The sequence below is a fragment of the Equus przewalskii genome, chromosome 17 (genome assembly GCF_037783145.1).
Source record: "Equus przewalskii isolate Varuska chromosome 17, EquPr2, whole genome shotgun sequence".
NCBI lineage: Eukaryota > Metazoa > Chordata > Mammalia > Perissodactyla > Equidae > Equus > Equus przewalskii.
The window spans coordinates 51,619,578-51,633,258 of record NC_091847.1 but is presented as its reverse complement, the minus strand read 5'-3'; the positions used below and the strand labels follow the sequence as shown (position 1 = coordinate 51,633,258).

Sequence of the window (13,681 nt, the reverse complement as noted above, 5' to 3'; positions counted from 1 at the left end):
CTTTTATGTAAAACCATCTAGGTTTTAAATGTTGACAACAATTTTTTTTTATTAAAATACTGTGTGGAGCAAACAGAACGTATCTGCAGGACAGATACACCCATGAGCCACCAGTCTGCATCATGTTTTAAACAATGACAATCCTAGTGGACCAGCACACAGCTACACACAGCGGAGGCTGCCCTCTCCACTTCCCCGCAGCGCTCGCCTCTTCCCATTGGGCGAAGCTGGCAGACTTTACTCCTTTCGATTATAGTATGTAGACACTGGAAGACTGCAGCTCTGATTTAAAACTACAGACCCTGCAATTCCATTAGTTGGGTTCCTCAGTGTTACAAACATTTGTCCTTTGATGGTAGGTTTAATTTTTGAGACAGCCAAAAGTTACTAAAACTAAACCTGCGAATAGATACGTTAACATCCATTTGCCCATTAAGGAAATAAGGAACACTGAGTGAGGTGGTGCACAGACACACGAAGCCACTGTCTTTGTCTTCAAGGAGTAGAAGCTCAAGGAGACAGAAAGGGATTTAACAGGGTTAAGAGATGAGCACTGAAATAAGTGCATGGCAGGAAATCTGCAGGCTTGGAGGCAAGTGAATCCAAAGGGAGAGCTGAGTTTGGAGAACAGAAGCTAGATGCCACGATAAGGGTGAAGAAAAGCAGAGCTGTTGGAAGAGTGGGTAGGATAAATTGTGGGCAGAGAAGGGACGCTCAGGCTGGCTATTTTGAAGGTAGAGCAGTTCTAAGCTATGAGATGTTGAAGGTTTTACCTGTTAGTGAGTGAAAGGAAGTGGAGCTGAAAGTCATAGAAGTCACAGTAATCGAAGTCTGCAGTCAGCTCAGAGGGCCTTAAAGTGGATAGCAAATTCACTCAGGATGATGGCCAAAGACAGGATGGAGACGCTGACTGAGGCGGCTACTGAAATCAGGGAATTTGGGAGTGTTTGTAAGATGAAGAAATGAGGCTGCAGCCAAAGTGGTTTAAGGAGTTGAGTGGAAAGGAAGTCAGTGATGAGGGGCGGGAGCAAATGAAAGAAGTCTACTTTTCTTATATGACTTATGAACTGATTCAGTCAAAGAGGACACTACTCGTTTTGATTTAGAAGTTATACAAAAAAGGACTTTGTTTCTTTTTAAAGTTAAAAAGATATTAATTTTATGTCTTACTTATTACTGAATTGAATTAATAACATTTTCAAAGGAAGAGGATCATCGAACATTCCTTTGAGGGAGACAAATATGTCACTCCCCACCCCTCAACTAGATTTCCTGATATACTAGGACGAGAGACTTTTATTGACTCAAATGGGGATCAAAACTGAAAGGCAGTTTTCATTAAGAAAAAAATTCTAAACCCTAAAGTGTGTTTTTGAAAATATATTGAACAACTATCTTATGAACATAGACAATTCAGCAAGGTGAACTAAAAGAACTGTACAGATGGGCTCAAAGAAAGAAATGACAAATTCAGGAAAGGTCTTTGTTTGTAGACACAAATGGTGGGCCCCTCCATCTGGCTCTCAGTCTTCTTATCCAAAGATGACAAGACCACGGGATACCCTGTGTCTTTTCTAAACTCCTCTCTGAATGGAAGAGTTAATGGAAAACCTACTCCCTCCCCGGCAGTGGGCCCTGCTAAGATAAACAGGTGTGAAGTGTTTTTCTCTGTTTATATACAGTTCTTAAAAAGGAAATTTTCTTCCTAACTCATCCTGACAAATGGCTGTGGGTAAACATTCCAGAACCTTTATGTGTTTGCTGAAACAAAAAGGAAAAAAAATTCACCATAGTAAAGGAAAAGACGTATTTCAAATACCACCCAAGTACTGGGTTATGTGTGCTTGATCTGTTTTCACCTACAGAGCAAATACAGATTTCTCGCCTTACAATTACCAGTTCTGCAGCAAGCTAGAAATAAAGGCAAAATTCTAAAGCCTTATTGGTTACTAACCAAATATTCTATCTGTATTCCTAAAGAACACTACAAGAAGGTGCCTAGTGCCCAGATAAACACAAATTACATTTAACTGAAAATGTCTGCAGTGTTTCTTCAGCTTTCAACTAAGACTTGGAGACACTCTTAAGGAGAATTCATGTTTTCTTTATACCACATGTATGTAGAGCTTCATGACAGCAAAGAAATTGGGGAAAAGAATAAGATAAATAACGAGATTAAAATTCTGGGCCATCAACAATATTCTAGGAGAGTTGAAGCAGAAAATATCAAAAGCGCATGAGTATACTTCCAAGGTACTTTGCATGATCCAAAACTACATGGGGGTGAATTGCCAATGTGTACAAAACAAACACATTATAAAGATGTTTTTCCGTCTCCATCCTCTAAGTAAGATTCCATGCATTTGGTTAGCTTTGTTGTTTTTTTCTGACTATAAAAGTACCATATGCTCACTGTTTCCAATTTTTCACGGCCATACACAACTCTTAATGCATATGCATGAGAACTTTTCCAATTATTTCCTTAGAACAAATTCTTAAAAGTGAGGGTGATGGGTCAAATGGCATTTCCTTTTAAGCTTTTTCTCAGCCTCCTAAACTGCCCTTCCACTGCAAGTCTAAACTCCCCTAAACTTTCCCTCCTCTCCTGTGACAGACGCAGGCCTCTCCCTGGCAGCTACTCTGTCTCAGCACTTGCTCCACTGGGCCTGGAGGTGAGTAAGGTGTCCTCCTTGCTCCTCACTGCCATTTCCAGACAGCTGTCCCTCCCGCCTCCCTAAAAGCGAAATCCTATGTCATTAGATTGCATCCCCCATTATCCTTCATAGTTACCAATAGATACCAATTCTAGATAGCTCCCCTTTATTTCTTGATGATTTTAGCTCCTAGCTCACTGTCATTTTCTGCAAATACTATTCCTGTCTCATAGTGTGGGAGTGTTTACATGCACATAAATGACCCTCTGACACTCGTCCTCTGGAGTCCCTGAACTCCCCTGCAACAATTTAATCCTTCCCCACACCTCAGTTGTGCATTCCTTTGGTCACACGCCAGACCCTGTGCCCCTCCATAATCCTAAACCCCATCCATCCCCCACCACTTCCCATATTTCCAGCTCCCTCCTCCCACTACCTGAACTCCAACAAGCCCTTGACCCACAACCACCAGTCCCTATACTTTTTTAGTGCCACTCCCTTCCCTGAGGTCTTCCCTTCCCTCCTCACCTGGCTCACGTTCCACGGCACATCACAGAATCCTCCCCTTGCATCCCACCTTAACTCCTTCGTTCTGCTTTTACTTCACTGCACGCAGGAAAACCACGACTCAGAATAAATCCATCTGTCTGTCTGCTCTAGCGTGTGTTGAACCGAGTGTGGCTGGAGAAAACGCACACCACGATCGCTGCTCAGCAGCCATACCACATTCCCCTAGTGCAGGGGTCCTCAGTTTTTTGCACGTAGACACTAATTGTTCCAGCACCATTTGTTGAAAAGATTATCCTTTCCTCACTGAACTGCCTGGGTACCTCTGTCAAAAATCTATGAACCAAATACATGTGGGTCTATTTCTCGACTCTGCTCTGTTCCACTGGTCTATCTGGACATGAAGACCACACAATCTTGACAACTGTAGCTTTATAGTAAGTAATGAATAAGGTAGTAATAAGTCCTCTAACGTTGTTCTTTTTCAAAATTGTTTTGGCTATCCCAGGTCCTTTGCATTTCCATATATGTTTTACAATCTGCTTAACAATTTCTACCAAAAATTGGCTGGTGTTATCATTGAGGCTGTATTGAATCTACAAATCAATTTCAGAACTGACATCTTAATAGCATACATTCTGACCTAGGAGCATAGTATATCGCTCCATTTATTAATGGCTTTTTTCGTTTCTCTCAGGAACGTGTTACAGTTTTCAGTGTAAAGATCTCACAGTTCTTTTGTTAAATTTATCCCTTAGTATTTCATATTTTTTAAAAAATAGAACTTTCTATTTTAGTTGTGGTACGTAATAAAAAACTTACCCTTTTAACCATTTTAAGTGCACAAAGCATTAAGTACATTCACATTGTTGCGCAACCATCTCCACTATCCATTTTCACAATTTGTTCACCATCCCAAACAGAAACTCTGCGCCAACTGAATAACTCCCCTTCCCCTCAACCCCTAGGAACCACTATTCTGACTTCTGTATCTGAATTTGCCTATTCTATGTACCTCATATAAGTAAAATCATACAATATTTGTCCTCTTGTGTTTGGTTTCTTTCACTTAGCATACTGTTTTCAAGACTGATCCATGTTGGGACGTGTATCAGAATTTCATTCCTTTTTAAAGAATGAACACTATTCCACTGTATGTGTATATATTTTATCCAATCATCTTTTTTTTTTTTTTTTTAGTGAGGAAGATTGGCCCTGAGCTAATATCTGTCACCAATCTTCCTTTTTTTGCTTGAGGAAGACTGTCACTGAGCTAATGTCTGTGCCCATCTTCCTCTATTTTATATGTGGGATGCCTTGTCAGCATGGCTTGATGAGCAGTGTGTAGGTCCACGCCTAGGATCCAAATCCACAAACTCTGGGCCACCAAAGCAGAGCACATGAACTTAACCACTACGCCACCGCACTGGCCACTATCCACTCATCTTTTAACGGACATTTGGGTTGTTTCTAACTATCTTATATTTTTGTTGCACTGCACATAATATTTTCTTAGATGGCTAATTCCAACTGTTAATTGCTCGTACCAAAAATAAACTCTTGATCTGCTCTCACAAACCTGCTCCACCCATGATATTCCCCATCTCACATGATGGCAAATACATCTTTCCATCTCCTCGGTGCAAAACCTTTGAGCACAGCAAGTCCAATGAGGGAGCAAATCTGGTTAGATATCCCTTTAAAGTACACCCCGAATTCAACCACTTCTCACTGTCTCCATTGCAACCTTCCCGGCCCTGGCTACAAACACTGCTCACCAGGATTACAGTCCTAACTGGTCTTTCTGCCCCTGCAGAAAAGAGTCTTTTCTCAACAGAGGATCCAGAGCAGTCATATTCAAACCTAAGTCAAATAATTTCACTTCTCTACTCCAAAGCATTCAGTTGTTCACCATTTCCTCTCAATTTAAATCAGAAGGTCTTACAATTGTCTACAGCCCTGTACCACTTGGCCCTGGTACCTCTCTGGCCCCATTTCCCGTTTCTCCTCCTCTCACTACTCCCCTTCCCACCACAATGGCCTCCCTGCTATTCCTCCAGCACACCAGGCACGCTCCCGCCTGGCAGCTGCCGGTCCCCTCTGCCTGGAATGTTTTACCCTCAGATAAACACATGGCTCCCTCCCTTAGTGCCTTCAAGTTTTTACCCAAATGTCACCTTCTCAGTGAGGCCCACCCTGACCAACCCATTTAAATTTGCAACTCGAGCCCCACGCTGGCGCTCCTGATCTCCCTTACTCTGCTCTATGTTTTTCCTTATGTTTTTTATACAACATTTTTATTTTGGAATAATTTTTGATTTACAGAAAAGTTGAAAAGATAACACAGACAGTTCCTCTCACCCTGTTTTCCCTAATTTCAATATGTGGCATCACCAAGGTAAATCTGTCAAAATTAAGAAAGCATCATTGGTACATTACTAGTAACTAAACTCCAGACTCTATCTGGATTTCACATTTTTTCCACCAATGTCCCTGTTTTCTGTTCTGAAATTCGACTGAGTATACCACACTGTGTTTGGTCAGCATGCCTCCTCAGTGTCCTCTGGACTGTGACAGTGCTCAGTCCTTTTTTGTTTCTCAAGACCTTAATACCCTTGAGGAGTGCTAGCCAGGGGTTTTGTAGAATGTCCAACAATTTGGGTTTATCCGATGTTTTCCTCATGACTAGACTGGGGCTATGGGTTGTGGGGAAGAGGACCACAGAGATGAAGCGCGTTTCTCAGCACCTCATATTGGAGATACAGGCTATCAACATGACATCACTCGTGATGTTAGCCCTGATCACCTGGTTAAGGCAGCGTCTGCCAGGTTCATCTACTGGAAAGTTACTGATTTTTCCTTTTCTATAATCTTTAGAAGTGAGTCACTAAGTTCAGCCCAAATTTAAGAGGGGTAAGAGTCTTTACAAGGTTTTAATGTATTATTTAATTAATTTTTTTTATTTCCCACATTTGAAAGTGAGCTCTGAAAAGACACGAGTTTTTGCCTGTTTTATTTACCGATTGGCTCCTGTATCGAGAATAGTGCCAGCATGTAATAAGTACTCAAGTACTCAATATTTGTTAGATGAGAGAACACAGAGGAGGAGGATTCTGAGTAATCTGTCCAGGTCATAGTCTCCTACAGCATCAATTACCCATCTCTCCACCTAGAAATGTGTGTGTAGGAAAAAAAAAAATCACATCTGTCCTTCTCTCTGAGGTGTTACTCACATGTGCAGTTACCTTTCTCAGTGGTATTTGCAGTTTTATCAGGGGAAACTATCCTAAAGAATGAAATTACAATGCTAAAATTTGAGACATTAGCAAGAGGATTAAATAGAGAATATCTGTAAACTGCTTAGAACAGTGGCTGCAAATAACAGGAACTCAAGAAATGTTAATTTCCTTTTATTTCTTTACCCTACATTCAGATGAGAGAGATTCTGGGGTACAGAGGGTCTTCCCTGGAACCTCAAAAATATACTTATTCACCTGCTAACAACCTTAAATCATTTTCAAAATAAGGCAGAGTATAAATTTTTAGCACTCCACACCCCCAAATTCAGTTAACATTAATTTCTTGATCTCTTACTAAAATCTGTTCTTGGTGTGATCAGCTCTTGAAGTAATCTATCCAGAATCAGAATTCTCCACATATCCCCACTGTTCTGAGAGGTACCCTGGCCTTAGCCACAACTTCCCAGGTTCTTTGAGTATAAAGTTTTTCCCAGAGAATAATGTAGGTTACACTTATGGGCCTTATTTTGTGGTTACCAAACTATCCTGAGATTCTAAAGGAAAAAGTTCTCCCTCACAACTTTAAAGATTTGGTCAGCAGCTAATTGGTTTAAGGGAAGTTAGTTTAGATGCTAACTAAACTATGTATTATATTTTAAAATACCCATCCAATGATTAAATAAAAATGAAGACATATTTCTTTTTTGTTTTTTTAAGGATTGGCCCTAAGCTAACATTTATTGCTAATCTTTTTTTTTACCTTCTCCCCAAAGCCCCCCAGTACATAGTTATATATTCTAGTTCTAGGTCCCTCTGGCTGTGCCATGTGGGACGCCGCCTCAGCATGGCCTGATGAGCGGTGCCACGTCCGCACCCAGGACCCGAACTGGCAAAACCTTGGGCTGCCCAAGTGGAGTGCGCCAACTTAACCACTTGGTCACGGGGCCAGCCCCTGAATACATATTTCTTAAGGTAGACTCTATGACTGTAGTTCCGATAACAGAAGCAATTCATTTTCCCACTAAAGGAAGCACTGTCTGGCATGTTTTTAAAATTTAGTGAGTTAAACTGATTTTGTTCATTAACTGCTTAATATCTCTCTTCAAAAGCAGAGCAGCCATATAATCCCCTCCGGTGACAGAGCCTGCACCAACACTTACCATTTTCATCCTTAGCAGTGTGGCTGCTCTCCTGTCGCTAATTCTACTGCACGCTATTTTCCTGAAGAACAGTATCAGGGACAGGAATCATAGCTTCAAGTCACTAAGATTCCAGCAGTCTCATTTCATTTAGGACACCTTCATTTTTCTCAGGTCATGAATCAGTGAACATCTGATATGAACAGAGCCAAGAAAAAGCATCTTGGATTCCTCTTTGAAAACGTTAAAAAAACAAACAGATAAGAACCATCACCAGTAAAATCCTTTCTAGCTGCTATAGAACAGAACCTTTCATTCAAAGACAAACTAATTTATTAAGAACTCAAAAAATCAGCCAAACACGGAGAAGAAAAGGCTAAGAAGTAGACTACAAATGGCAAGTTGTGTTATTTTGTGTAGATTCAGGAATAGCAAAATCTTTCTATAAATCTTACAAAAGAAGAGAAACCTGAGATGTGATCACTATGTCTAGTATTTTGTTGATTTATGCCCTATGCATTTACTGATTGCCTATAGTGGGACAAGTACTAAGCAGAGCTCAGAAAATACAAAGATCAGTAAGATACAGACCTGTGCCCAAGAAGCTGACATATGGAAGAAGTTAAGATTCGTTCTGTGTGGCCCCAGAGACAGAGACTAAGAATCAATGGCTGGAAGTTACATTTTAAAGACCTTTCTAAGAATTAAACTCCTCCAAAACTGAACAACTTGCATCTCACATGCTATCAATGGCAGTATGGGAAAAAAAAACTGATAAGAAGGTCTCTATCTCGGGTAATTTCATGTCAGTGACTTCCTGTCTTCACTAGAAAGCTGAGAAGAAAATTCTAGGCCTCTTTTTAATACCAAATGAGATAATTCCATTCTGAAGACTGAGAGCCTACCATATGTATTTTGAAACTATCTGAAATACTCATGGATGGCTCTTCCTCTCCTCCAGTTTTTCAGTTCTTCTCTGTTAGGCTTTGCGCTTCTCAGAAATTCAGTTCATGCTTTTTACTAATTTTCTTCTGGTAGCAAGAGCCTAGCTTTGTATAACACCAGTTAATCAGGATATAACATTTTTATTGGAATACATTCACTGGTTTGATTTCAGCACAATATTTAGAGCATGGCTGGAAAACAAATATTAACTAACTGAAATGTTTATTGCTTAATATCACCAAGATCAATAATACTTAATGAAAAACTGAAAGAACAGTTGCCATAATGTTTCTCACATGGCAAATCAAAAATAACCTCCACATGCAAGTAAAAATGGCATGCCAGTCCAAAAGGTACAAAAGCAAGGGCATTTACAAAAATCAAACACAGGCACCTTAAAGCAAAGGTAACAACTAAAGGTTCCATTCCTATGTAGCTGGATGTGAGTCACAACTAGCCACACAGGAAAGACGGATGTGTTCTCTCCTTGTCACAGCTCAGAGAACGTAAATGAAGAAAATGTAGGTACGTCAAGACGGGTTGTGTTTCCTGGATGTGAATGAGAGGGAAGTCTATTGTGACACGATACCAAGTAAGAAGGAAGAACTACTTTAATGCCTACTGTGAGCCAGGCCCAGTGCTGGATGCTGTGAGGCAGGCAAGGAAGATCCACATGAATGGTGCTGTTTATACTAACCAGGTTGCTTAACCTCTCTGAGCCTTAATTTCTGATCTGTCAAAAAAAGATTATAATCTTGTAAAGCGACTGTGAAGAAGAAGAGGGCAATCATGTAAAGCTCTTAAACAAGTGATCAGCTCACAGTAGGAGCTGTACTTGGTACAGTGATGATGACAAGGATGGTGGCAGCATCAGCGACAAAGGCAATGGAAGTCTTTGCCCTCAGAGAGCTGACAACAGGGATGTCAAATAGACCGCATATGTGTTTGCCATTCCACAGTCACGCTGAGCTTGCCAGGGCTCTTTCCTGCAGCCTGTAAACGTGGCCTCTGAGCCCTTCTCAGCAAAGCTTCCAGGAACCAACAAAGTAAAATTTTCACAAAAGATGACACCTATCTGCTATCCTGAGTTTGGACTACGGTTGTGAAGATACAACTGAGAGTTCCAGTTCTCCAAGACCCCCTATGTGTCAAGCACCCTTCCAGATATTTTACACGCATTATCTCATCGAGTCCTCTCACAACAACCCTGTGACGCAGGCACTATGATTAGCCCCGCTTTCCAGAGGAGAAGGCATGGCATATGCACAGTAAAAGTGAAGCGGCAACAGCTTACAGTATTACTAGAGTCACAAGGCAGTTTTAATCGTATGTCAAATTAGTGGTCTAAGTGTTCCTTGGTATAAACTCATACTATGAATATATTGTATATTAGATATAATTAAATAATTTATGAATAAAGGAATGGATGAATAAATAAGTGGAGGAAGAAAAACTCTCATTTATACTAGAACTTTTTGCTTCATATACAGTAACTGTCATAATGATGTTTGATTCAAACAAGAATCATCAATTGATGCTAAAAACATTGGGCAATGTTTGTTGAGGGAAGATACTTACATCGCCTCCAAGTATCTACCAAGAACTTAATTATTAATTACAAAGTGAAAATAGGTGTTTTTACTGAGGAGAAACTGGGTGAGCCCCTCTTAATCAAGGGTTCAAAATTAGTATCACCAATAATGGGACAAACTGACATCATAGGTCTCCCATTAAGATACGCCAAGAACACATGACCTATGCAGCATTCCTACCAAACTACAGAACTTCAAACAAGGCAAGAGGGAGGAAAAATCAGATAACCCAAAATGAGTGACATTCTACAAAACTGTCCTGCACTCACGTCAAAATTTAAAAGACAAAGGCACACTAGAATCTAAAAAGAAATTGAACTCATTAAAAAAAAAGACAAAGGCAGAGAAACTATTACAGATTAAAGCAGACTAAACAGATATATCAACTAAATGCAATATGTCATTCTCGACTGGATCCTGGGCTAGGAAAAAATTGCCATAAAAAGCCATCACTGAGACAACTGGCAAAATTCAAATATAGACTATATAACAGGTAATAGTATTGTATCAACGATAAATTTTCTGAATTTGATAGCTGCATTACGGTTGCACTCTTGGAAGATGCTAAAGTATTTACGGATAAAGTACACAGCATCAGTGATTTACTTTCATGGCTGGTAAAAAATAATACAATATGTGTGAACACATATAAATCAATAATATAGAGAAAGCAAACTTGCAAAATGTTAATAGTGGTGATTCTAGCGGAAGGATATGCCAGAGGCCATGGTATTACGCTTATAGTTTTTCCCTAGCCGTGGAAGTTTTTAAAATATAAAGTTTTAAAGAACTAATGAGATTTTAAATGCCATTTTTCTATTTTCCTAAATCAAAAAAGTAATACATACTCATGAAAGCAGAGGAAAGTAATACATACTCACTAAGCTAGAGGTCTACAAATAAAGTGAAAATAAAGGTTTCCTCTATCTTCTCACATAAGCAAAGTTAAAGAGTTTGGTGTATATTTTCTCCACCTTTCACTAAGTTCAAAAAGCACATATTTAATCAGATATCAGGTCATTCTTAAAGAGCTACATGAGTGAGCTACAAACATATTATTAAATGTTCCATTGCTTCTAACACTCATTGACAAAAATGACCAAGTGACATAGGACTGAATCTATAAAGTGGAAAAAATCCAGAGCTTATTACCTTTATCTTATCACTTAGAAAACACCTAGCCAGCAAGCCAATATGTAGTTCATAAAGTCTAACAAAAACGTACAGAAGAAACACAGATTTCCTTTCCAACAATTGCCAACTCCTAGCCAAAATTGTTTACATCTTAAACTCCTGTTGATTCAGTAAGTACGGGGCTGCTTCGCAGTAATTTACCACGTCTCTTTATCACTGACAATCACGGACTAAATCAAGCCCCAAAGCAGAAACTGAGCTTCTGTTTTTCCGACTTACATGTGTATGAGTTATGCTCCTGCATTTTACTGTAATCAACTTAATTTCTGAATGATAACCCCTCAGGTAAACATCTACAAGAGGAGGACTTGGCAGTTTCCAATTCCTGCTTTCACTCCTGCGCTGTCCTGTGTCACTTTCCTGCTCTCTTAGACAGTAAAAGATGTATTACGTATGGGTGGGGGGTGGGGTGAATGGGTTGCAATTATTGTTTTCCTATCAAAATCTGTTTTATGTCTCATAAAGTCTTACTCACATCCAACAATAATATAAGAATATATTGGTTGTACTGAAGTTGCATGACCTAATTTAGCTCAGAAATATTAGCATATTTTGAATATAAATTTGATGGAACTGGTTTATTTCCTATTCTTACCTGGTCAATTAGAAGTTTCAGAGTTAAAAACTAAAGAACAGAGGGTCTGATGTGGATTTCACTTGCCCCTCTCGGGTAGCTTAATACATTTCTCAAAGCTCTATTTCCCAATCTATAAAATGGGTCCAATAATTCTTGCCTATAAAGGACTTAGGAGTTCGCTACATGAAAGGAGCTGGGTTCAGTCCAGAGTAAGAAATGGTTTTATTATTTGGCTACAATTAAAAATTTTGTTGACAAAGAAATGAGGAGGAGGAAACTTTCTCTACATAGTACCTTCTGTTTTGCACACACATTGGCTTTAAAAGTTATCACTTCTTAATGCTTTCCACAAGTTACAGATACCCCAAGGCAGTAAAAAAAAAAGCTATCTTGTTTTTTCCGTTCCAAGGAAGATTAGCCCTGAGCTAACATCCGTGCCCATCTTCCTCTACTTTATATGTGGGATGCCTGCCACAGCATGGCTTGACAAGTGGTATGTGAGTCTGCACCAGGGATCTGAACCCATGAACCCTGGGCTGCTGAAGTGGAGTGTGGGAACTTAACCACTGGGCCGGCTCGGCAGAGCTATCTTAGTCCTTCAACCTGGCTTCAACAACTGCAAACACAGCTGGTGATCACACAATCACAAGCACTGCTGGGAGGCAACGCCACAACGTGCTGCCACTCGGGTTTCCTTCTCCAACCAATTGCTACAGTTCACCGGCAGCAGTTAATGAAAAAAATCAAATCATTCAGGGAGATTAAAAGATATTTATGGAAAAGTTCACTTTAAAGACAAATTGAAAAGAACAGTAATTAGGCAAAACAGGCCATAAATACAAATGACCAAAACAAGCTCCAGCGGGCAGCTATTAAAAGTGGCCAACGCCACTGAGCCCTGCAGGTCAGCCCCACAATCAGCTTCACTCTCCAGGGGCCAAAGTGAATGTGGGGACACGCTGTGTCACCTTCCTAAGGGAGATGAAGGGCCAGTGTGTGCGTTTTGAGCTCAGCAAGGACCAGCACCAATCCCAGACTCTGAAAACCAAGCAGGGCAGCTCTCTGTCCAGTGTCTGTGAATCCTTCATTCAACAAAGTCCTGCACTTCTGGCTTCAAGTAGAGGTGAAATCCAAGAAGGTGGTATTGCTTATATTTCGGTAGAAAAGTAATGTTTTTCTATTTTTTAAAAGACAACTCTTGATGACCACAAATTCACAGGCAGAAAATGCAAAGGGGGTGAAAATGTCACACTTTACTCTTTACCTGACCCCTCTTGGCTGACCTGGGGGAGAGAAAAGTCTGGAGCCTGCGAAGGTCTGAAAGCTCACCTCCCTTCCAGGAGAGCTCAGAGAACATTAGGTCGTTCACACCATGGAAAGAAATCCTCTCAGTTCAGATGACCCCTAGTAAAACTCAACCCTAAACCACACGTGACAATGATTTCTATTTATGGGGTTCCCAGAATGGAAATTGGGAAACGGCCCCAGAGGCCTTGCTAGGTTTCTGGCAGCCTGTGACCTCCGACTCTAGGTTGAAAAGCTCACAGAAGTGCTATCGTGATTTCTTACAGCAGGAAAAGACCTTACCTCTTTCTCTATTTTGAGTAGCTTCTTTACAGCCACCTCCTTGTCCTGTGATATCCATTTGGCTCGATACACACTCCCAAAACTTCCTCCACCGCAGTTTTCAAAAAACTGCAAGTCATCAAATTTAATTTGCACAAAGGAGGTACCGAGAGACGACATCTCATAATGACAAAGTATTATACTCCCACAAAATCTGCAGAGAGAAAGAAAAAGGAAAGTTTGATTATAAACATATTAGAATGAATCC

The 13,681-nt window shown here is 40.2% G+C and overlaps 1 protein-coding gene across 5 annotated transcripts in view; it reads right to left on the bottom strand.

Annotated features, from left to right (window-relative positions):
• MAP3K20 (mitogen-activated protein kinase kinase kinase 20) overlaps nucleotides 1-13,681 on the bottom strand; it is a 167,769-nt gene that overhangs the window by 141,529 nt on the left and 12,559 nt on the right. For all 5 annotated transcript variants that reach the window (XM_070580214.1, XM_070580213.1, XM_070580211.1 and 2 more), the window contains one exon: nucleotides 13,435-13,627. In XM_070580214.1, the coding sequence (XP_070436315.1) occupies nucleotides 13,435-13,593 (159 nt within the window). In that variant the 5' untranslated portion in view covers nucleotides 13,594-13,627. The remainder of the gene's footprint in view (nucleotides 1-13,434; nucleotides 13,628-13,681) is intronic.